The sequence below is a fragment of the Perna viridis genome, chromosome 13 (genome assembly GCF_037379345.1).
Source record: "Perna viridis isolate PV_CMFRI_1.1 ecotype Kerala chromosome 13, ASM3737934v1, whole genome shotgun sequence".
Lineage (NCBI taxonomy): Eukaryota > Metazoa > Mollusca > Bivalvia > Mytilida > Mytilidae > Perna > Perna viridis.
The window spans coordinates 22,085,821-22,112,618 of NC_142457.1; the positions used below are offsets into that span (position 1 = coordinate 22,085,821).

The window sequence follows — 26,798 nt, forward strand, 5'->3', positions numbered from 1 at the left end:
CGTAAATTATGACGTCACAATACTGTTTTGGGTCCTTTGGTTAATGGTTTTGTCTTGATCCATTATATACTAATGTAGCCAATGAGTGATTAATTATTGACTGTTGAATTATAATCTTTAATGTCCTCTGTATTATACGTGCACATGTATTTGATTTCGTAAAATTAGTGTCCTAAACGTATTTTGTTGCAGTTTTGTTTATTATTAAGGGAATTATAAATTAAAATATGTTCAAATTTAAAACTTTTAAAAATTGACAAGAAAAAAATCTGAGTCTACCAATCATTTGAAAAAAAATATTTAATGTGTTTGTCTAGCAATTTTCTACCCTGAATTACTTGTGGGGTAATCAGAACTTTTTGTGTGGGACAGTCATAACTATGATTTTGTTTCAGAAGTGGGACAATCGGGAATAAAGCGTCTGCGCATTGTATAAAGGTGATCGGATTTGAGTATAATTATACGTATCCTGCATTTCGAACGATCAGATTTATGAAGACGTACGTTTTTAACATTAATCACTAAATATATTGTTCATGACATTCGATTTTACAGTGGCATTTTCTGAATTACCGATACATAGCTCAAGTAAGGTTGTACATGTTTGGTGAATTATCTATTTTTGGTTATTACAATGACCCAAGTTATAATCAACGGCCATTTCACTTTTTGGAATATAATGATGAATTCCTAACATCGCCATGTATCTACAGGGAAGAAAGTGAAAGCCGTATTTTTCAAATATTCAGTCTAATAAGAATTCTTATGACTTTAAAGCTGAGGCGATATTTACTTTAAATGAGCTGTTTTAATATCAGTTTATATGTCAGCGTAACCAATGATTCCTTTTGCATACGAGCAATTATAACTTACGGCGCACAAGCTGCTTGGAAAATGTTATTATATATCATATAGACGATATATTAGATCGTAATTCCCATAGTCATGACCTGATTGACCAAAATCTTATCTAGGAGTGTTCCGTTCCAATATTGTATATTACAGAACGCGCAACATGCACTCTTCATCAATCCGAAACGCCAGAGTTCACCCTCGCTTTCAAGTACTATTCTGTCTAAGAATCGGGCAATGGGTTGCACATCATGATTCTCAATTTGGCCCTTCATTTGCTTCAAACGTATTTAATACTAGAAACCAAACAAATAGCTATCTAAATTAATCCTGAAGCATCTGTGACGTAAACATTGTTTTGGATTGGTTACAGGGAAACAGTGCGGTACTATTTTCCCGCCATTTGTCCTTAGTACATTTCAACAATTTAACCTGTCAATATCTTAAAAAGAGTAAAATTTACTAACACTTTTATGCTTATTTCTGTAGGTTATGATGTATAAATACCCGACCAAAACAATAACATTTCCGCGCATTTTTCTTCATTTGCCACACCTTATACAAATTTTGCCTGATTCTTATACAGAAAATGCTTAAGTTTCTTCTGTTGCCTTTTTTGAAGTTTGTAACAGCTACAGATTTCACCGCGTTTTAAGCTTTGGTATTTCAATATCCTCTAGTTTAACATATTTTATTTCCCCTATAAACTTATCACGGAAGCCAATCGTTGACTGAAGAGACAAAGAAAGGAACAAAATTTCAAAAACTTCAAAAGTTGTTCTCACTAACTTGATAAAACTGTACGTTATTCTCACTAACTTATAATAATACCCCACACTCCCAATTTGGAACAGGTACCGTTCGACATCTAAATTGATATGAATTGAAATCTGAAATAGGACGTGTACAATGCAATGGGACTAAAGATTTTGTGAAAGTTTCATTCAATTACATTCAGTGGTGTAGAAAGAGAAACGGATAGGATATACTAGGTGACCTTCTACGCAACGGAAGGACTACCACTCAATACCCTCACACAAAGTGGGTGGATTATGAACTTGCATATGATAAAGTGATGATTGGGGTTTTTGACCTTGAATATCAATGCAGGCCTCTCACGGTTGATGTTAGTGGTTAGTAGAACCACCTGGTGTTGGTAGTGAAGGACTCGGTCAGAGTATGTCCTACTAGTGGCTGGGCTGTTGTGTTGACGGTCTGTCCTACTACCAGACCTCACATGTAGAGTGCGCAGATGATGAATGTATAGTTTCTCATTTTATGCCTTGACATTTTTAAAACATTATCTTCTATGTAAACGCGAGTTACCTGGTAATAATTCTTTTTTCCCAATTGGCTAAATACTGGTGACTTAATGGCTACCAAAAAAGTGTTTCAGAATGAAATGGCGTATTGCGCATAATTATCTTATATTGAATTGTAGAAAATTACAGATAAAAAGAACGAAAATTTATCTTAATTTTTCATGAAAGTCTTTGTTTTATATAGCATTTAGGGTTCAAGCCAGTCACTTATGACACAGCACGTTGGATTCGTTCCTCTAAACTAGGATATGAATGTTAAATGAATTTAGACACCATGATGTCGAGTACCATTATCTACAAGCAGTCTCTGTCAGAAGAAATAAGGAAAAAGGGTACAGAAATACCTACAAAATGGCCAAAAGTCACAGGTAAACTTTAAGAAATGTGCATGATTCTTAATTGTGTAAGATGTAAGGTCATAGAGTTGATGATCCGCCTAAAACCCAACTCGGGATGTTTCATTATTTTCTCAGTACCACAGAATCTTTCATTACGAAAATACGTGGAGACAGTCATGCACAAATTGTGGTCGTCTTTGAAAACCATTCACAACATTGGCGGTCAACATTCTCCAAATTACCTCAAAAAGCTGTCTCCCAGGTCTTCCAGAACTTTGAGCTATGATGTAATTAACGACAATAAAACCAAATACGGCAAAGATTTGAAGAAAAATGACTTTAAAGTGAAAATAGAAAATCCGGTGGACCAGTCTAAGCTGTTTTTACAGCCACTTATGGCACAATTTACGGCATTTGATAACACGTGCGATTCGTCGGCAATGCTAGAATTAATAATAAACGTTGACAAATTTCCTGTAAGAGCACTTGCGACTCAGGTATGTGATTTTTATAGAAGCAGCACAATATTGTTTGTAGATATTACAGGGAAAATTGGAATCCTCCTAGGGCAAATCGGAAATCCAATTTCTACTAGGACAAATTGAAAGGATTTCGATCATCTTTGGAGGATTCCGGATCGTCATGGATTCCAATTTCCCCATAACATAGATATGATGTTGGAAAACCAGCGGTTCAATAACTTTTATAATCGAAGAAGTCACAGTCTGCATATTTTTCAAAGTATCAGAGTCTTACACATTGTACCCTCTGATCTTCAATTTAATTTTTTTTAAGTTGATACACGTAGGCTTTACCTATAAGTGACGTAAGACTTTGTACTCTTATAATGACTTTCTTGATGATACATCGCTGTTTTTTTATGGGTGCTGTCTCGGTCAAAAAGAGTATTGGATATAACGAAAATGGATATGGTGAATGTGTCATGGAGTTAATAACCTCAGTGGGACGAAAAATATCAGTTCAAAGCAATCTATGGGTCTTCATAGAATGACGAGGAAACCATCACACACCAGGGTTGGCTGCGACTGGCTCCAAAAACAACATTTTAGACAAGTACAGCGAAATATTTCAGTTTTGAGTTCTTTTTGTAAATGATTAATTTTGAATCTTGAACTTCCTACGTATTTGGTTCTATTGCTACAGTTGAGAGCAAACAATATACCGAAATTTGCCATTTCTATATAGTCAGTATTTTTGTATTTTTAAGAACACAATGATGACTTTTTTTCTTTAGCTAAGAGAAGATGCACAAAACCCATGGGCCCATTGTAACTTTACGGAATGGAACGATGATAAATATTTGAAATGCATGAAATTGATAGAAGAACTGGCCAAATCACTACGGCTACAGAAAACAACCGAAAATGAAACCTGTTGTCAGCTTTATCATTGGATCATTTATGGTAATCTGGTACCCATACAATAGTTCTTCAGACAGTGGTGATTTAACGATTGTTCCCAGTGTAAAATAAGCCGACAATTCACACCGTGAAATAAATTGGATAATTTTTCGGATATTCTCCCTCCAAATCTCACAACGCGAATATCAATACGCCAATCACAGATAGCTATGACTTATGTGTTAATTATCAATTATGGACTTTAACGAAGTCAGTGCTTTATATATGGACCTGTTCAGATTATATTAACAGAGGACGAAGTCCGAGGCCAACGTAATTCAACAGGTCTATATATATATATATATACAAACGTCTCAGAATGTGACGACTCTATTTGCTACACTGCTCCATCGGATCGTATTGATACAGGGAAGATATATAAACGTATAGAAAGTCTGAAAAATTCCCAACGATGTTAGAACTGTCAAATTTGCGATGCAAATTTTTGGTCGTTCCCTCCGCGGGAACCGAACTCGTACTGCTGTGACATCTATGGCAACACCGCCTGCACAAAGTCCAGCGCCCTAGACCACTCGGCCAGCTAGGCTATATAAAATATAGCTTTCGCTGGCCAGGTCATTCCTCCTCGTAGGATTAATCTAGGGCTGTAACTTAGTACACGATGTATGGTAGTATGGGACAGTTCATTTAGATATTACTATGTAGGATACCACTGCAAAAAAAAAAAAAAAAAAAAAGAAAAAAAAAAAAAAAAAAAAAAAAAAAAACGGAATGGCTATTAGCGTGAAATCATTCATAACTGCAGTCATATTTAAAATGAGTACTCAATGAATATTTTAAGTGTAAACATACTCACTTCCCTTCGAATGATCTAAAACATAGCGTACTTGTATATTGATTGTAAAATGTTAGAATCTAAATACATGTAAGTCATTGTAAATTGTAAACACAACGACGTTATATTTGAAAAAGATAGTCGACGCATTGTCTCGCTTTGTTCATTCTACTGTGTTTATTTAATAATGAAAATTATTTTGGATACAATAGTGCAATTATTTGTTTACATTCTACCGGTAACTTTTTTTACCCCAACATGGTACTTAGTATTAAATACAAGGTGGTACCTGGCTTGAAATTTATTTTCATTTCATAGCTTACCCATAACGAGACTGAAACTGACCTTCCGGACACAAACGCCCCTTAACGGAGCATTCGAATTTCACGATTGCTATCACTTATGTCTATTGAAACTCAATCGGTTACGTTGCCATGGTTACACATCATAGATATAACGTAATGTCAAATCGAACTCAATACCGATTGCGTCGGAACAAGAGTGCATTTTGAAATCTAGTGATGATAATCAATAATTTTCGACAATAAAAATCTGTTTCTTTTGTAGGAGAGAAGTTCATAAACGATTCAACTCCTCAACAAAGAGATATGAACGATATTAGCAAAGTAATAGAGCTTTTTTTGTGCAATATCAGTACTTTTACATCTGAAATAATGTCAGACCACAAAAACACTCAAAAATGAGTTAGAAAATTGTTAGAAGCCAAGCATGTAATTCTTGATCATGCTCATAAAATTCAAGTTTTAGAAGAGGTAAGAAATTTTTTTCTCCCATTATAAGCCGATTGTTAAAAATGTACATGGCTTTTAAATTAAATTTCTGCGAGAGATTTCCCACCATTTTACGTTTCCGAGTTTAAGGTAGACTCATACGATTATTGCCTTGAAAGGCAAGAATGATGTGTTCTTTTTTATACTCCCAAAAACTTGCAACATATAAATGGTGTGCTGCTGGAATTCTGGAATTGATTTTTAGGGTCATTACTTGAACCAGATCTGTAATAAATCACAGGTCTATACTTGAACCAATTGGGAATAAGTGGACAGAAACAAACATTTTCCTGATATATGGAGAAACCAATTAGGAATACATGTAAGTGGTCAGAAACAAACATTTTCCTGAAGTCTGGAGGGTAACTGAAATAAAAGGGTATGGATGTCCTTGAAATTGTAAGGCAAAGTGTCAAAGCACAAGACTTTTAAAAGCAAGGCTGGGATTGATTTTTGGGGTTGAGACTGGAATTGTTTTGTTTGTAGGGGCCATAAAACGTTTCCCTTGTATCCACACATTAACTTATCAAATCTGTGAAATGGTATCACAAGGTTCTATAAGACAAAAGGTAGGTTTGGATTGATTTTAAGTATAGACTAGAATGTTTTCATAAGTAGGCCTCAAAAGAGACCAAGAATATTTTGCTGGCATGTTTCAAACTATAGAAAAATGCTGACCTCAAGAAAAACTAATGGGAATCTAGAAAGCATTTAGTTCATTGATCTGTCTTATCAATATAATCATGACCAAGTTAAGTATTACAAGTTTTAAGTTCTTTGACCATTTTTCTGTTGTTATTCTTCAAGGCTCCACATCTTCAGTTGTAGATATATCAAGCTGTGTCTTTGAAGCATTTTATAGGCTAATATCTTGAAAAGCAAATTCAAACTGATACTTATATTATATAGAAAAATGGAATTGAGTAAATGGTACCTTTGGTAAGGCCTGCAAGGTTCTTATGGCTGAAGTTGCTGGATGACTTCTTATTAATTGCTCTTGAGAAGCAAAAATGATGCTTTTTGCAGTTTTAACCTTATATCTTAAAAACCATAAATTATAGGGGAAAAACCTTTTAGTTGGTCAAATGCTTCCTTTAAATTTCATAAGTCTTAAGAAGTTGTATGAAATGTATTAAAGAGTTATTGCCACAATGTATTATACCTTAAAACCAATGAAAGAGAGAAACATTTTTTCTTTCACAAAAGGAGCCACCAAAAGCATAGAACTGGAATTACATTTACAGTAAGGTAAAAAACGAAATGAGAGAATGATATAACAAAATGGGTCAATACAGTCGAGGAGGAAGCTAATGACTGAAGAGGGTACCCGTAGAGTAAGGGAAACAACTCTAACAAATCATTAGAACGTTTGTATTAATCTCATCTAAGCATCAAAGTAATGTGGACTGATTTCATTCCAATGATCTTAAGAGCAGTGTCATCGACAATTAAAAGAATACAAATCATAAATACAATGCAATTTTTGGTACAAATGTGTACTGTCAGGGCTGGATTCAGACTTGTCCAAAAGACGAGTGCTAGTCGAGGTTCCTCAGAAAAAGAGGGTGCTAGGACATTATTTGCCATTTTCTGTCAATTTTACACAAAAAATGACAAATTCTGCAGTAAAAAAGGGCTGTTAACCTCCTGCACCCCTACTGGATCACTGACTGTACACGCTCATCAGCAACACAAGAACCAAAGTCGTAGGAAACAGTGCGATGGTTGTGTATTATTTCTGATTTAACGTAATGATAACAAGGGTCATCAAACACAAAAATTTATATGATGTAGAGAATCATGACTCTATGGTGGAAATATCTTATTTGCTGACAAATGTGACCATATCGAATTATTTTATGCAAGCAAGGAAACGCAGTGAAAATAGGTGATTACGGAAAACGACAAACGACAGAAGTTCCGTTTTGTGTAAACCCTTACGAGTATAATCTATTCCGTTTTAATACAATGAACTGTTTTATGAGAAAATTTGATTCTATCAAACTAGTAAAAACAACACAATTCTGATGTTTTACGGATTAAACCAGAACCGATTTTTTTCTTCTCGTGTCTCTATTCTTATTCATATATTATCAACCTCAATAAACATTTCTACTGAAATCAAAGGAAATAATCCAGGGACAAAGACCAAACATGGAAAATAGACATACACAACAAAGAACATTAACTAACTAAAAACAATACACACAAGTAACAAAAGCAAATGAGCAACTCGGACTCTAATAAAACCTGGGCGCATGGACTAGGTACACCGATAGGGTAAATGTCCAATGTTTTTCTAGAAACACCAAGCGAGATGCTCATAAAAAAGTCAAGTCCAGGTAGACGAAAGAGGAAAGGAAAACTATGACATGATGAACAAATCAGTTTTCATGGTGCAGATGGATACAACATAACGGTCCACGAGTACATGATGGCGGCCATAAAACTTCTATAGTTATGACTTCATTCCTATAGCAACATAACCTTGTTTCAGAAGCCTAACTGTAAGAGTCGTAGCGCGTTCCAAAAGTCTGTGTAGTTATGGCAAGCTCTGACATAACCTATGAGTTGTAATATGAAAACTCCATACGCAGGTACTGAAGAATAATCAAGGGAACCAAGATTATAGCGGTAATCAAAAGAATGTAATCCAGGGCTGTTGCCACGGATGAAAGGAAAGTTTTCTTTTACCATAGATCTCTAAGTGTAGGTCAAGATATGAGGCTGACTTTACAGTTTCTGTAGTATCTTTGATCTTAAGTTTTTGGGGTAGATGCGATGTATCAAGTCCCCGAGACTAGGATTGTTTAACGAAAGTACGTCATCTATATAGCGGAAACTGAGATTAAAAGATCTATCTAAACGATGCTCTTTCTTTCTGATCAGATCAGCTGTAAAGTAAACCTCATAAGAGTGTAGGAATAGGTCAACAAGTAGAGGAGCAAAATTTGTTCCCATTGGAATACCGACCGTTTGTTGAAAAACGCGCCCACCACACTGAACAAATATGTTGTCGATAAAAAATTCCAGCATTTTGAAAACATTTTCTGTATATTTGGAAGAGGATTTGGGATTATTTTTTTTACAAAGTATGAGGAATCTCTACCAAGAACTATATAATCATATCTAGGTGTACCATTTTGTGGAGAAACAACAATGTATTATATTTTTGAATAAACACAACTTTTTTCATGTACAAAGTTAGTAAGTAACTTACGCGACCAAGGGAAAATGAGAATGTGGTCTAAACGACTCAATTTGGAAACCAATCAGTACACCCTTGGCCAATCCCGGCTATGCTCGGAATCCGCGAGATTGACCGAGAAGTTGCGATTGGTTGGAAACTGAATTTGCAGAACAAAATGATCAAGTTCTTCATTGATCGAATGTTGGAATCACTTTTCTTTCCTTTTCAGACGAAGCAAGTAAAAACCCAATACCAGAATGCGTACGAATAGGTCACACTTGTTTTAGCATGATCACACTATAACAAAAGTCTTTCCATGTTTATCACATACGTGGAACAATGTCCTAAAATATAAAATAAAAAAAAAGTCTGATATGGTGTAAAAAGACTTTTACTACTTTTTGGAGAGAATATAAATGATACTTGCAACATTTTTTTAAGATTTAGCTTTTGCATGCTTTATGTTAGAACAATTGCAGATGACAAAATTTAAACAAATATACTGGGTTTAATAAAGTTTCGTTGTTAACTTGATTGGGTGTTCTGTACAAAGTAATGTGGTCGTTTTTTTTTTTTGTTTTTGATTTTTTGTTTTAATTTGTCATAATTGTGTAAAGCGATCCGTTGAGGCAAATTTATAAGTTTATATAATAAATTGAAACCGACAACTTCGGAGTTTTATGAAGGCATACTTCGAGCAAATGCAATGCTACAGTTTTAACATCCTTCCATGTTTTTTCAATGAGTTACATTTTTTGGTAAACTCACACTCAATGCACGATGAACTCCTTCTTTTTTATTTGTTGTGTGGAACATTCTCATGCTATTAACTGCTTCCTCTCTAAGTATCATTTTCAGTAGTTCTAGCTGTATAATTTCATCAATTTCATCTATTTTCAGCACAGTGAAGTGCTGAGGTAAAAGGATCTGATGTACCAGTTACCACTGACTGTACCTTTGCATACCACAGACTCCTTAAGGCAAGATGAACAGTCTCCACCATAACACTGGACTGTAGTTGAAAGGATGGTAGGTAGTTTTTTACAAACTTTTTCTGTGTCCTTGTTATATTCATTCATTAACTGGTTCAGTATCATGGAACTGGGACACTTCAAGTCCGGGCTAATAATTTTCTTCAAGTCTTTGTTCTCTTCTTTAGTTTGTCCATAAAACATGGTCTCACTAAACTCTGCTCGCATTCCCGATCGGAATTGACGTTGGCTTAGATGTACTGGGTCAGCCAGTCTCTGCCCTTCCCACATAGGATACAGTACATGTATGGCATCTTCTACTCCTTTAGCGGAACGTGCATCTCCATCTGTTGTGGCATAACGGATAAGCATACCTTGCAGTGCAAGCTGATTTCCAATTTCTTTTCCTATGGCATATTCTGATATTGGTATAGTTCTATGAAGGGTAGCAGTACAACCTTCATGGCCTGGGCACTCTGCATCAAATCCCTTTCCTCTGAGCCAAGCTCCCTTCCAACATAGCTGGTTTAGTGAAGATGCTGCGGCTACAAACTTCCATGGAGTATTTTGTTCAATCGCAAGCATCTGTGCCTGTGATGCATTTAACCCTGGTTTCTTTCTGCTGGACCTTGTTGCAGTTGGTTACCTGCCATCTAAGGTCACATCTATCACATTTTCTGGTTGTCCCTTCTTTTTGTTGTATGCTTTCACTTGTTCAACCTTATCTTGCATGTTGTCCTTGTTCTGCTTTACCATAACTTTAGAAATTCGATCGGTGTTTCTCTGCATACCACTCTTGCATGGAGGTGGAACACTTACACGCGCTAAAATCTCCTGGGTCTTGGTGCTTCCTATTGGACTATCTAGTCCTGCTGAAACTAGTGCAATGTTAGTACCGGCTGTATTTGGCCCTGGCTTGTTGTTTTCAACTTCTGAGTACAACTTTGCTAATGTTGGAGTCGCAAACCAACAGTTTGCACACCGAACTCTGAACATGATACAGGCACCCCATTTTATGTCACTATGTGGCTCAATCCATGGCCTCTTGCAAGTTTTTGGTGTTTCCCTGTGCTGTTGGTATGCCAAGTTGAACATGTCAAACATCTTTTCACTCTCAACAATATGAGAATTATGTGATGTCACCTTTTCTTTGTCTGCTTTCAGGTACCGTGGCCGCAGGATCATACTGGATTTATTCACACCACTTCCATCTTCTTTTACCACCTGTGAGCTGTCAGTCCTGGATACGGAATCAGCTTTGATGCCATCTTGTTGGTGATCTTGCAGATTCATTCGGATGTAAGCTTTTGACTCTTCGTCATCTGATGAAACTGCATTCTCAAAAACGAGACCTTTCGACCATGGAGTATGACCTTTCTTGAACCGTCCAGCATTACTAACCTTGTGGCTTCCTGCTAGACCAGTTTTGCCTTGTTGTATGGAGTATTACCATCAGTAAACATATTTGAATCTTCTTCTTGTATGGTTCCGCAACAAAATTGGGTATGATTTTAGTCGCAAAAAGGCTACTATTTATACTTTTTGGTTCTTTTGATAGTTTAGGTGAGAATTTCTAGACGCTGACAATGTTTACTTAGTTCTAATAAGGCTCAGGGTGCAGTTTTTTACTCGTTAGATCAGATAATTTCATCTTAATAGGATATTAGATCGCCCCCTGAGTGATGGGGGTTTTTCAAAGAATCATCAAAAGAAAGCCAATATGGTGGTTTAATTCCGTATTATTGATAACAAATATTTGATTTGGGATTGTTTTTGTAGTTTTAAGTAGATATTAGTGAAAAAAAAAATGCCTTTAGAAAAAATAAAAAAAAATGAAATTGAACATTTTTGCACCACTATATTATAATTTTCTTTCTTTGAGACCCAAATGTGATAAATCAATTTTGTTTTCTTTAAAATGTGAAGAAAAAAACTTGCTGTGATAAAAAATTCCTAAAATACCTGTGTAATTATTCAAAAGTGTTCTTATCTGAAAAACTTTATGTATGAGTATGCAACCCTGAGCCTTTAGATTATTGGTCATATCGGCACCTGTAGAAAATAATTATTTCCACAAATACTTTTCAACTTATCAAGAATCTGTAAATTGGGGCTGTTTTCTGAGTCATTAAAGTAATTCATATTTTTTTCTATTTTTTTATGAAGAAGTATTTTTAATTTTAGCTTCATTTGATTCAATTCTATTTTTTTCCATATTTGGAATTTGAAAAAAAAAATAAACCACGTTAAAACTATTTTGATAAAAGAAATTTGTAATTCAAATACTATAATTATCCAAGAGAAAAAAAAACACTTTAGTTGGTGAAAATATCTCAAAATGTAAACATGTTATTGCAATATTGATAAAAGTGGTCATATCTAACTTTTTGAATTTTTCACATAAGAAAGAAGAGCTGAAAACAGTTTTGGGTAGCTGTCTTTGAAGCTGGTTTGCGGGCTTGATAATGGACTGATCGAAACTTTGCAGAACGATTGGAAATATGATGAAATGACAGAAAATGTTTTTTTTTTTATTACAATATTTTAACTTTAGCGCATCTAATAGGTACAAGACCACAATTATCTTCCCTTAGGTTTTCATTGTGTACGAATATAGTTGCTATAATAATAGGGGATTTTTCAAAATTTTTTTAGAAACACTTCCTTACAGAATTTCTTATACTTTTTATACTCAAATGGAAGAGGAATAATGAAATTATTTTAGTAGATGTGTTGAAATGAGAAATTTGACATTTAGGTTGTGATTTGGTGAGGTAAAAAAGGTCAAGTTTGTGACATCCGGAAGCCATTTTGGGTCATTTTTTAGGGTATCTCTGTGTTTATGCATATAAATTGAAAAAAAAATGGTAATTTTTTTAATATTTTTTATATAAGTTGTTGGAAGGTTCAAATTAAAAAAAAATCTGAATTGAATTGCGCTGGTGGAATTATTTAAATTACAGAAAGGCTATAAAAAAGACAGTGGGAAAATTAATTTTGGTTTCGTGCCTTCATCTGAATAGGGTATATGATTGGTCAACCTAATGCAGGGAAATAAATATTACTCTTTTCCCTGTACCTCCACTCATCTGAATGAACAAACAGGAAAAGTGTTTTTTCAGTAAGTACATCCATTTTATGACACAATTAAGAAGTTACAGAGCTCTGGTACATTGTTTTGATCCTTGCCAGGGCATATTAGAACCACTGTGCACATCATGCAAGACAGCTTTTTTCCCTCCTGAAAAAAAAAATAAATTCAATGCTGTTCATTCCATAAATAATGAAAGATGAACAAAATACAACATTGTTTCATCATTAGTTTGACAGAAACATAGCTCTAATACACGAAAATCTGTAAAATTAGCTTCTTTTATCCATTTCTTGCTATTGGCCGAGGGAAATTAGGTATTGAAAAACACATTTTTTCAACTAAAATGCAGTTTTTTTTCTGGTAAAGGATAAAATCAGCATTCTAACTACACAATATGATTGTGCAGTGTATGCTATCAAATAAAAATACTTACATGAATCATCTAAGAAGGTTATTTTCAAATCAAGTGTTCAAATACATATGGCTGTGGTGCTGCGGCAGGGCACTTTGTTCAGTCAAACCTCTAAAACCCGGCCATTGACATCTATTATTGATTGCTTATACCTATATAAGACAGAATATTGTATTTATTACATGAAAAAAGTACAATTTGTCACAATATTACCATAATACATGAAATTCTTATGTTTTATGCTATGAAAATTAGGCCTCGGACTGAGTCACGGACAATTCAAGGTTTACAGAAAGAATATCACTAAAGTTTGATAAAAAATTGTTATTCCAGACTTGTCGTAAACTATAATATGTATCGTAACAGTAATTTGCACCAAAACTTTTCAAGAATGTGGTCAACGTAATAAGTGTGCATCTACTTTGAAAACTTCTATATTAAGTCATGCAGGTGTAAGTGTTTGTTTACGCCATGAAGCGGTGTCCGCAGAATCACAATGCAAAATCTTATATTTTATGCTTTTCATAATATTTTTTAGAATTTAGAACAAGGTATTTGTCATTTTTTATCAGTATTTCTACACAAAAAAAATTTGCTCTTAGTATTGAACCCATTGATGTGTTAATGACAAGTCTCTATGCATTTGAATGGGGACCCATTCTCATAAAATCATGGAGTCACGTGACGAGACTTACATACCCTATTAAGTAAGGGTACCAACAAAATTACCAAACACTTCTCCAATCCATAATCAAGTCAATTAAAAGAAACTCTGACACTGCAATGGTCCTGACTAAGAGTTGGAATACTCAGGCATTTCAAAATAATTACATGTATAAATGGTTGGTTAAAACTAGGTTTTACAAAGCGCCTGTAAGGTGAAACATGAAGTAGCACTCCAGATAAGAACCATGCAAAATGTGATGCATGGTTGGAAAGCCTATATATTTTTATTTTTGATATTTTAATTAATGTGTTATAGTTAACAGAAATAAATTATTAACGTGGTTTTTTATATAACCCATGCTCTAAGGAGATAAAAATTATATAGAATATACTGTAGAATTCAAAGTTATGGGAGATAACTCTGTAATTGACAGTAAAATATAATCGAAACTGTTGGATTTTTCATGTGGATTATCTACAAAGAGCAGACAGATTGGAATGAATAATTATTCATTTCATCATAAAGACCTATAAAACAAGTTAATAACAAAAATAAAAATATGTAGCCTTTTTAGGGTATATCATATTTTACAGAATTTGTATAATTCTTACAAAGACAGCTACATTTTTGTAAACATTCAGAAGCCATGTTTTTTCAACAACAACAAAAAACTACACGGCATAAATATTTTAGCTACATGTACCTCACAGTCGAAGTAGTGTGGGTAGTACATTGTCCAAATCAAGAGTATAAGTTTTGGCTTGACGGTCAATTATTCAGAAGGACTGAAAGGCAAAGGCCCAGAAGTTAATATGAGGAGGGCAATGGCCTTATCAGGTATGTGCGAGCGAAGTCCGACTAAAAAGTTTCAGGTTCCCTTTTTGATGTATTAGACTTAATGCCATTTATCATTTTGTCAAGTTATGTAAGTTACATATGTAGTTTAGGAATTTTTCATCAGCTGCAAAAACTGGCAGATGGAAAAGGACTTCAAATATTTGTAACATTCTGAGTAAGGTGTATTGTTGGCAAGGTTTTACATGACAAATATGTTGTCATACCAGCAGACAAAGCCCAAAACAACATTGTTTTTGTCTGCATAACGTTTTACATCCAATGTTTATTATCAGAGGTAGATGTAGAAAATAAAAGCAGTGATAAGACCTATACTGCTACCACACTCTCCAAAGAACAGATTGTTGAAAACCATAAATCTGTGATATCCTCTTTTGGTCTCTCTACCAAGGACGATAATTGTGATTTACTGTCTATGTACTGGATTTCTTAACTCCGCAAGAATCCATACAAACAACATTTCATAGCCGGATCTGCAAAATGTACCATCAAACCTCTTTCAAAACTTTTAACTTCTATACTCACAACTGTCAAAGAGGGTCTGCAGTCCTACCACAACACTTGTTACTCCCTAAAGCCTATTCATTTCTAAGTCTAAGTGTTAGAGCATTTTCTCATAGTGCAGGAGTACTTATATAAAAACTCATTTTTAGAAGCTAAAAAGAATGAATCAACCCAAACTTACTTCCAAAGTGCTATAGACACATTAAATGTACTTTAAAAACAACCAGAGGCAGTGTTTTAGAGTAAACTATCAGATGGGGTAATTAAAATCAAGCCAGGACCAGGGTTGTAAAACTGCGGGTTTTGGTAAATATGCTGTTTATACTAAGATTTTACCCCAACAGCCACAAAATAGTGAAAAGATATTTTAAAATGCATGTTTTGATGCTTATGTGGTACATATGAACTCATCTGGATGTTTCTTTTTCATATCAAGTCAGGTTTTTTTCTGCTTTTAGGCTTTTTAGTGTATGACCGGCTCCAAAATAAGTGTTTTTTCTCAACTCAGTAGGGGTTTAAGTGGCACATTTATTCAAAATATATGTAAAAGAATGGGAAATCATAATTGTTTTTACATTTTTAAGACATTTCTCTCCCATAATCCAGAATTTCATACCAACGCAGTGCAAGGGAGTATTCCAAGAGGTTGAGACAATTGACTAACACTGTAATTTTGCCAAATGACCTTTGCCGCAGGTTAAAAACAAATTCTAAATGTTAAAATTTTTACCTTTACCCTGTCTACTGCTGATGAATAGTGTTTATTTGCTATTATTATGACACTGTGTGTGCAAAAAACTCAAAATGAGACAATAATTAGCTCATTTGCCCAATTTTACCCTGATGCCATAAGCAATTATGAGTTTTACATTCAAAATCCCACAGAAACCCATTTTTGGACCAAAATGCAAAAAAATGAGAAAAGAAATAGTTTTTTTTTTGCCACATTTCATGTTTATTCCAAGAATTTTGAGAAATAAACCCTCAAAACATATAAAAATAGCAAGTTTTACAAAAATGTGACCTCTCTTATTAGATCGGCTTATTTTGAAACTCAAGTGAAGGCTTCATCTGTGGAAAGCCTATTCATTTCTAAGTCTAACTGCAAAGTTTACAGAGATTTGTTGAAAAATAAATGATTAATGGCAAATTTTGTATCAATGGTATATGTTGCGACTTCAACTTTTTGCAGATTGGGTGAAGAAGTGTCCTCTAAATAGCCTCAATTCAAATATTTGACAGATTGTCTCTTTTTTTTCTCTTTATTTCTATTGCATTGCATGTTTCTGAAGTAGAAAACACCAGCTAGTTAGCTTTCCATCTGATTTAAGACAGAAATATGTGTTTTCATACATGACACTGCAGTGTTAGAGCATTTTCACATAGTGCTGGAGTACTTATATAAAAACTCATTTTTAGAAGCTAAAAAGAATGAATCAAACCAAACTTACTTCCAAAGTGCTATAGACACATTAAATGTACTTTAAAAACAACCAGAGGCAGTGTTTTAGAGTAAACTATCAGAGGGGGGTGTCTTCTAGCTATTCCAACATTTTGAAATTACATATTCTACCTATTCCAACATGCAGAGAACAATAGATGTTATTATAGCCTAATATGTTGTTACAATAATTAGTAATTAATTAGTTTTACCGGTAAAATTTACCTGAGAATTAAATATGAAAAATTACTGTTTATAAATTTTCCTACAAAATAAATTTTGAGTGAAAATGAGTGGAATGATGACACACATAATCTCGTTTCAAACAAAGTCATACCAACTTTCCAGTCCTGTAAAGGCAGCCTATACAACGAGAGACACAAACTACTACCCGCACTACCAAACTCAGTAGCTGATATTAATATTGAGGGTGAATGGGCTGAAACAACTGTTCGACAACAATTTCTTTTAGCAGATGACAACACACATGGCCGCATGTTGATATTTAGTACACCAACCAACCTTACTCACTTAGCTGCAGCTACTACTATTTATGCTGATGGTACATTTTACTCATGCCCTACCTACTTTTACCAGTTATATACTCTTCACGCTATGGTTGATGGAACTATGTTTCCACTGGTGTACAGTTTACTACCCGGTAAAGAACAACCAATGTATATTCGACTACTCAGTATACTCAAAGATCTATGTAACACCAACAACACTCCTCTTCACCCGACAACCATGTTTGTAGACTACGAAACAGCAGTACACAATGCCGCCTACGCAGTATTCCCTGGCATCAACATCAAAGGTTGTTTCCTCCACTACACCCGGTGTATATGGAGAAATGCACAGAAACATGGCCTTCAAACTGCATACAAAGATGATGAGTATGTCCACCAACTAGTTCGTAGAGCAGCTGTACTACCACTACTACCACCAAACACTGTTGAAGACGTATGGTTTAATGCACTTGAGGACATCAACGATGCTGACACCAACACTGACACTTTAGGTTTCACCGACTACGTCACCAGCTACTGGGTTGAAGGCCATCGCAACCTCTGGAACCACTACGCCACAGAGGGACCCAGAACTACAAATCACCTTGAAGGTTGGCATGGGAAGTTGAAGAAACTTGTAAAATCACCACACCCGAACATTTTCAACATGATTCGACTACTCAAAAAAGAAGAAGCAATACACGCATTGACTCTAATACAGTATTCAGCTGGTGGTAAACGAGTACTAAAGAAAAGAAAATATAGAGAGATAGACAACAGACTCGCCAACCTGAAAACCAGACTTCAAAACCAGGAACTCACACAAGTCCAGTATGCTGATGCCGCATCTTACTTGTTACACATTGACTGAAATTTATTATGTTTTATTTGTGTTTCAACAGTATATTTGTGCTTTTTGTCTTGAATTAACTTTTGCAATATTGCAGTATGATTTTAGTAATTTGTTTATATTTGTGCTTCTTTCTGATCAATGACTTTTGTTAGTGCTAAATAATTTAGTTGTTCAATATGTTGTTTATATATAATCAAATGTACAAAATAAAAAAATGAATTTATTTAGTTTTAATTTCTTTTTCTCATGTTCAAATCATTTATTCCATGAAGATACCAGGAGGCATGATTCAGACAAAGTAATCACAAATATAACAGAATACAACAATACAATATCAGACAAAATCAGTTTTTATAGCACAGTTTCCCAATAAACATTAAAAAAATCAAAAATAACTGTACTGAAGTTAGCAAAGGATACATTTACAAAACATATTAATTCCAACATTCTTACAAAAAATCACCTTTTTACCTGTAATTAACATCACCAATTAAATAATGTTTTTACAAGCTAATCCGATTGTTTGTCCAATGTTTACACAATAATTCCACCTATTCCAACATGAAATTTTTGTTTTTTTAACTTAAATTTCAAAATGTTGGAATAGGTGGAATGAACCAGATGGGGTAATTAAAATCAAGCCAGGACCAGGGTTGTAAAACTGCGGGTTTTGGTAAATATGCTGTTTATACTAAGATTTTACCCCTACAGCCACAAAATAGTGAAAAGATATTTTAAAATGCATGTTTTGATGCTTATGTGGTACATATGAACTCATCTGGATGTTTCTTTTTCATATCAAGTCAGGTTTTTTTCTGCTTTTAGGCTTTTTAGTGTATGACCGGCTCCAAAATAAGTGTTTTTTCTCAACTCAGTAGGGGTTTAAGTGGCACATTTATTCAAAATATATGTAAAAGAATGGGAAATCATGGTTGTTTTTACATTTTTAAGACATTTCCCTCCCATAATCCAGAATTTCATACCAATGCAGTGCAAGGGAGTATTCCAAGAGGTTGAGACAATTGACTAACACTGTAATTTTGCCAAATGACCTTTGCCGCAGGTTAAAAACAAATTCTAAATGTTAAAATTTTTACCTTTACCCTGTCTACTGCTGATGAATAGTGTTTATTTGCTATTATTATGACACTGTGTGTGCAAAAAACTCAAAATGAGACAATAATTAGCTCATTTGCCCAATTTTACCCTGATGCCATAAGCATTATGAGTTTTACATTCAAAATCCCATAGAAACCCATTTTTGGACTAAAATGCAAAAAAAAATGAAAAAAGAAATAGTTTTTTTTTTGCCACATTTCATGTTTATTCCAAGAATTCTAAGAAAAAAAAAACCCAAAACATATAAAAATAGCATGTTTTACAAAAATGTGACCTCTCTTATAAGTTGCGGTCAAGTTCTGGAATTCAAAATAAAGAAGTTTTTTGACAATTTTGATATATATGCCATCATTTGGACAAGTTTTGGTTAAATCCAACAACTTTTGATCTGGCAAATTGGATTCCAACACACCCACTGTGAGCCTTGCTTAACCACCTTCTTATACTAGAAAAAAGCAAAAATCTGAAAATGACCACTTATTTAAAAACTTCTCTAACTTCTTTTCTAAACAAAGATTTTCTCAAAAACTAAAGTGGTAATTATTTTTAGATAATTTTGTTATCAGTAATTAAAGCTGCTTTAACAAAAAACACTTATTAGAAAATAAGTATGAATTATCTAATTCTTAATATGGAAAAAAAAACCACATTTACAACAAATAAAAGCAATTTTTAAAGTAATTCTTTGATATGAAAAAATATAAAATTGTAATAATAAAATAAAGAAATGATACAAAAACTAGAAACAATTCACAAATTGGGGACAAAATGATTATCCTTCAAATTCAAATGTTGGATTGGCATCAGTAGGCTTAGACAGGCCATTAGGAAACAGGAAGACACAAGAGAATTTGGCCCATTTGAATGTTTCACCACCTAGCAGAAGTAGCATGCAGAGAAATTCAGACAGAGTAGCAAAGGAGATGATAGACCTGAATATAGAAGACATGAAGGAGAAAACAGAACTAGTAAAAGCTGATAACAGAAGTAAGGGAAAGCCTGAAAATCTTGTAGATTTGACACTAGATGGTCGATATCCTGGTTCAAGTCGCTCAAGCCAAAAAAAAAAAAAAAACCAGGGCTTAACGCTTCTCAGTCACAGACGTTGGGGATAGAGCAAAACACAGACAGAAAATATATCATTGTTGGAGTGTCCCAAAACCTATTATGTTGGAAGGGAGCATGGTTACGAGAACTTGGTTTTGAAGTAGTGTGTCTTGGAGGCCATGAAGGATGTAATGCATCTCATAAAAGATTGGCACCTGTGTCAGAATATGAGATGGGAAAGGATGCAGGAAGCCAACTAGCACCACAGGATATTTTAATTCGGTATGCCACTACTGAATGAGATGCCAGATCGGCGCAAGGAGTTGAAGATGCTATCCAAGCCTTGGTACCTTTGTGGGAAGTGCAGAGACTTGCTGACCCGGTGCACCTGAGCCAACATCAGTTTCGTACAGGATTACATGCCCAGTTTAGTGAGACCATGTTCCACGGTAAAACAAAGATGGAAAATAAAGAATTGAAACAGAAATTTAGCCTTGATTTGAGATGTCGATGTTCGATGATTTTAAACCAACTGATGAATGATCATGAAAGAAACATAGAAAAAATTGGTAAAATTTTACCTGCAATTGTAACTGCTACACTTAAGTGCTATGATGGGGACTGCTCATCCTGCTTCAGGGATTCCATGGTGTGTGGTGGAACAGAAACAAGTAACTGGTGGTTGCGATCCTATTACCTCAGCTGCTATAACATCATTGTGCTAAAAATGGACAAAACAGACAAAAAATTAGTCACTGAACTGGTAAAGATGATACTAAGTGAAGAAGCAATCAATAGTATGAAAATGTATCACACGATGAACAAGAATGAAGGTTTCCACCGTGCACTGAGTGTAAGCCTACCTAAACATGTAACCCGATAGCAAAAATATGGAGGGGAGTATACATTCTGCAGTTCATCGCAACAACAACAGGCCTGGTACATCAGCCATAAAAAAGAGCAAGAATTTGGGAATACAGATTTCAAATGAATGTAACACTTTCTTCGAAAAGATGGACAAAGACTTTGTTTACCACCAGCAATATGAAAAACGTACTGAGGTAAACAAAAACACACAACTTCAACAGATAGCTCAAAACATGAAAGATCACAAGGCCTACGAAGAGCACAACAAAAAGAGACCTGATTACAAAAAGAGCCAACTAGATGCTGTACCAGGATTGCTGCAGCATGGCAATTACTGCAAAAAGAAGATGCCCCAGTGATGAAAGAAGAAAATCAAACATAAAGGTCCTTTTAAGGACCACCTAAATCTTTCAAAAAGATTCTTAGTTGATGAAAAAAAAAATAAATAAAAAATAAAATAAATAAAGACTGCCTTCCCCTAGCCTGGCCTCCCCCTCCCTTAATTTTGTCAAAAATACCTAAATCATTGTCTGTCATCCTGAGGGCTACTAAACATGGTGGCAATGGGGCAATGTGACCAACACATTCTCTTTTGACACGCATGTCTGCCTACTGTTGTTAAAGCCGTGAGGCTCTAACACCAAGTGCGCAACATTAATGCAGCTAGTGTTGTGGCACAAGTGAGAAACATCAACTGCAGGTAAATAAGCAGATTGATGCTCTATCATGTATGCTAGCCTGTGCACATAAACCGATTTCCACCCAATGGCACCAGGAAATCTACAATTTATAATCCTATATTTGCCATTGGGTGTTGAAGTTCCTGTCCATATAATACATTCCCTGTTCTCTCCAAGGGCTGATTGATCTTGTAGCCTTGTTCTGTACTTTTGGTAAAATGCCTCCATTTTGCTAAAATGAACTTTTTCAGCATGGGTGTGTAGGAATCTACCCCTAAACTTCAGAAATCTAATCCAATTTTCCCCAAAATAGCCAGAATTTCACAGAATTTCAGAAAAATAAACTTCTTCTTACATATTTCAGTACCCAAAGGCATTATCTACACAGATATATAAAAAAATACAAAAATAATCAGTACTGGAGCAATAACTGCTGATTTTATATGTAAAAACACTCCTCTATTAGTTGCGGTCAAGTTCTAGAATTCAAAATAAAGAAGTTTTTTGACAATTTTTATATATGTGTCATCATTCTGACAAGTTTCGGTTAAATCCAACAACTTTTGATCTGGCAAATTGGATTCCAACACACCCACTGTGAGCCTTGCTTAACCACCTTCTTATACTAGAAAAAAGCAAAAATCTGAAAATGACCATTTATTTAAAAACTTCTCTAACTTTTTTTATAAACAAAGATTTTCTCAAAAACTAAAGTGGTAATTATTCTTAGATAATTATGTTATCAGTAATAAAAGCTGCTTTAACAAAAAACACTTATTAGAAAATAAGTATGAATTATCTAATTCTTAATATGGTAAAAATATGGAAAAAAACTACAACAAATAAAAGCAATTTTTGAAGTACTTCTTTGATATGAAAAAATATAAAATTGTAATAATAAAATAAAGAAATGATACAAAAACTAGAAACAATTCACAAATTGGGGACAAAATGATTATCCCCTGTGTAAATAAATATTTTTCACAACAGCTGATTTAACCAAATACTCAAAGGCTCAGGATATAGAAGTTCACAACTTGTTGGCTTGCTCTACAGGACATTTGCATAATTTGACAATTTTTTTTTGACAAAATGAAAAGAAATTGACTTTTTCTTTATGTTTTTTTAAAAAAAAAGATAGTTTTATCACATTTTGTTACATTTAGACAGAAAAATGATGAAAAAAGTAAAAAAAAAATGCCAAAATCATTTATTTTTTGGAAAGAAAATTCAGGAAGGCAAATCAAGAACATGTTTTTAATAAAACCACTAAGAAAATTTCTAAATCAAATTTATTTCTTCCATTTCACAGATTTTGCACACCATATTTGATTTCTATTGATGTTTCTTTGATCCCCCCCCCTGCACTCAGAGGGGTTATCCCAGAATCCTATTACAGTTAATTTATCTGATAAAGGAAATAAAAGACTTCAACCTGAGCCTTTCTAAGACTAAACAAACATAAACAGAATAAAAAAAATACAATCTAAATTAGTAAAAGAACTGAAAAGTATATAATGTGGCCATTTGAAAGCAAAAATCACATCAAAATTTGCTGCCAAGACTGACTGCAAAAATATTCCAAGATGTTTGCTCCTGGCAATCCTCCACACAACAAAGGTAAAACTGGTCTAAAGAGGAGGTCTACACCTAAGACTGCTGGATGGTACAAGAAAAGTCATACTCTATGGTTGAAAGGTCTTGTGTCTGAGAACGCAGCTTCACCAGATGAAGATAATTCAAAAACTTACATCCGAATGAATTTCCAAGGTCACCAACAAGACGATAAGCATGTTGAAGCTGATACAGAAGAACCGTATACCATTGGCAGTGACAGCTGTTCCCAGTTTGGAAATGATGATGATCCTGCTGTTGATAATTCTCAGAAGATGATATTGCGACCACTTCACCTGAAAAGAGATGAAACACGGACAACATTAAGTTCAAATTCTCGCATCATTGATGAAGAACAGATGTTTGCTCTGTTTAACTCAGCATACGAGCAACACAGATTAACTCCACGTACCTGCAATAAGCCTCAGATGGAATCCCATACCATTAAGAAATGGGGTTGTGGTGCTATGTACAAAATTAAATGCAAGAACTTTTGGTTTGTGTCCAATGGAGTAGTGAAGCTCTACAAAGAAATTGAAAACAACAAGCTGGGACCGAATCCTTTAAATTCAAATGTTGGATTGGCATCACTGGGCTTAGACAGTCCAATAGGAAACAGGAAGACACAAGAGATTTTGGCCTGTTTGAATGTTCCACCACCTAGCAGAAGTGGCATGCAGGGAAATTCAGACAGAGTAGCAAAGGAGATGATAGACCTGAATATAGAAGACATGAAGGAGAAAACGGAACTAGTAAAAGCTGATAACAGAAGTAAGGGAAAGCCTGAAAATCTTGTAGATTTGACACTAGATGGTCGATATCCTGGTTCAAGTCGGTCAAGCCGAGAAAAACCAGGGCTTAACGCTTCTCAGTCACAGATGTTGGGGATAGAGCAAAACACAGAAAAATATATAACTGTTGCAGTGTCCCAAAACCTATTATGTTGGAAGGGAGCATGGTTATGAGGACTTGGTTTTGAAGTAGTGTGTCCCGGAGGCCATGAAGGATGTAATGCATCTCACAAAAGATTGGCACCTGTGTCAGAATATGAGATGGGAAAGGATGCAGGAAGCCAACTAGCACTTATTCGGTATGCTACTACTGATGGAGATGCCAGGTCGGCGCAAGGAGTTGAAGATGCTATCCAAGCCTTGGTACCTTTGTGGGAAGTGCAGAGACTTGCTGACCCGGTGCACCTGAGCCAACATCAGTTTCATACAGGATTACATGCCGAGTTTAGTGAGACCATGTTCCACGGTAAAACAAAAATGGAAACTAAAGAATTGAAACAGAAATTTAGCCTTGATTTGAGATGTCGATGTTCGATGATTTTAAACCAACTTATGAATGATCTTGAAAGAAACATAGAAAAATTGGTAAAATTTTACCTGCAATTGTAACTGCTACACTAAAGTGCTATGATGGGGACTGCTCATCCTGCTTCAGGGATTCCATGGTCTGTGGTGGAACAGAAATAAGTAACTGGTGGTTGCGATCCTACTACATCAGCTGCTATAAAATCATTGTGCTAAAAATGGACAAAACAGACAAAAAATTAGCCACTGAACTGGTAAAGATGATGCTAAGTGAAGAAGCAATCAATAGTATGAAAATGTATCACACGACGAACAAGAATGAAGGTTTCCACCGTGCCCTGAGTGTAAGCCTACCTAAAAATGTAACCCATAGCAAAAATATGGAGGGGAGGTTACATTCTGCAGTTCATCGCAACAAATACAGGCCTGGTACATCAGCCATAAAAAAGAGCAAGAATTTGGGAATACAGATTTCAAATGACTGTTATACTTTCTTCGAAAAGATGGACAAAGACTTTGTTTACCACCAGCAATATGAAAAACGTACTGAGGTAAAAAAAAACCACGACTTCAATAGATAGCTCTAAACATGGAAAATCACAAGGCCTACAAAGAGTAAAACAAAAAGAGACCTGATTACAAAAAGAGGATTGCTGCAGCATAGCAATTACTGCAAAAAGAAGATGCCCCAGTGATGAAAGAAGAAAATCAGACATAAAGGTCCTTTTAAGGACCACCCAAATCTTTCAAAAAGATTCTTAGTTGATGCAAAAAAACATAAAAAATAAAATAAATAAAAACTGCCTTCCCCTAGCCTGGCCTCCCCCTCCCTTAATTTTGTCAAAAATACCTAAATCATTGTCTGTCATCCTGAGGGCTACTAAACAAGGTGGAAATGGGGCAATGTGACCAATACATTCCCCTTTTGACACGCATGTCTGCCTACTGTTGTTAAAGCCGTGAGGCTCTAACACCTAATGGGCAACATTAATGCACCTCGTGTTATGGCACAAGTGAGAAACATCAACTGCAGGTAAATAAGCAGATTGATGCTCTATCATGTATGCTAGCCTGTGCACATAAACTGATTTCCACTCAATGCCAATGGCACCAGGAAATCTACAATTTATAATCCCATATTTGCCATCGGGTGTTGAAGTTCCTGTCCATATAATACATTCCCTGTTCTCTCCAAGGGCTGATTGATCTTGTAGCTTTGTTCTGTACTTTTGGTAAAATGCCTCCATTTTGCTAAAATGAACTTTTTCAGCATGGGTGTGTAGGAATTTACCCCTAAACTTCAATTTGAAACCCCCTTTGACAAAAAGATTTGAAAAAAATAGAAATCTAATCCAATTTTCCCCCCCAAAATAGCCAGAACTTCACAGAATTTCAGTACCCAAAGGCATTATCTACACAGAAATATAAAAATAAAAATACAAAAATAATCAGTACTGGAGCAATAACAGCTGATTTTATATGTAAACACACTCCTCTATTAGGTACAATAAAGAGTCACTTTCTGTCTTAGAAAAAATAAATAACTATACAAGTATCTTCCTATACACATACTGAATGCATTTGCAAAGTTTCAGTGAAATGTGACAAGCACTTTTTTAAATATGTGATTTTTAAATATAGGGTAACCAAGTTGCCCGAGCAAAAAAGTGACAATATTCTACCATACTTAAATGCATTAAATATTTGCAAAGAACTTTTCCTGACTTTTCAAATAAAAAACATCAATCACAACTTGTTTTTTTAACAATATTAATAAAGAGATAGCCTTTAAAAGTAGTCATTTTCTGAAAAGTTGGTCTATTTTTAAAAATTCATGTCTGACATGCCTCCCCCTTTTTCTTGATCACATGTCAAAAACCCTAAATCTTTAAATTTTCGCAAAAGGTGATATCTTTGGCTTTAAATTTGTAAATACAGTGTTTTCACAATAAAATATGACAAGTTAAGGGCACATAAAGCAAAAAAATTACTCAAAAATGGATTTTCCATGTTGCCATAGGGAAATGCTTATATGTCCTTAACAGCAGTAATGAAAGTGAGTTTTCCTCATTTCTAATCAATTTTTTGCTCAAATTTACACAAAACTTGATTTCAAGTGCTGATTACCACCATTTTTAG

At 34.7% G+C, this 26,798-nt stretch overlaps 1 protein-coding gene and 1 long non-coding RNA gene across 2 annotated transcripts; one reads left to right on the top strand and one right to left on the bottom strand.

The window, feature by feature from the left end:
- Positions 1-12,808: 12,808 nt before the first annotated feature.
- Positions 12,809-24,807, bottom strand: LOC148600000 (uncharacterized). The gene is made up of 5 exons (XR_015918138.1): positions 24,732-24,807; positions 23,481-23,639; positions 20,764-20,903; positions 13,209-13,339; positions 12,809-12,922 (listed from the first exon to the last, which is right to left on the bottom strand). It is a non-coding gene; the product is annotated as an uncharacterized LOC148600000 (long non-coding RNA).
- On the top strand, positions 17,134-18,034 carry LOC148600001 (uncharacterized). Its single transcript, XM_088558452.1, has one exon. It carries the CDS (start codon positions 17,150-17,152, stop codon positions 18,032-18,034), a length of 885 nt encoding a protein of 294 aa, XP_088414578.1. The 5' UTR covers positions 17,134-17,149.
- Positions 24,808-26,798: the final 1,991 nt, after the last annotated feature.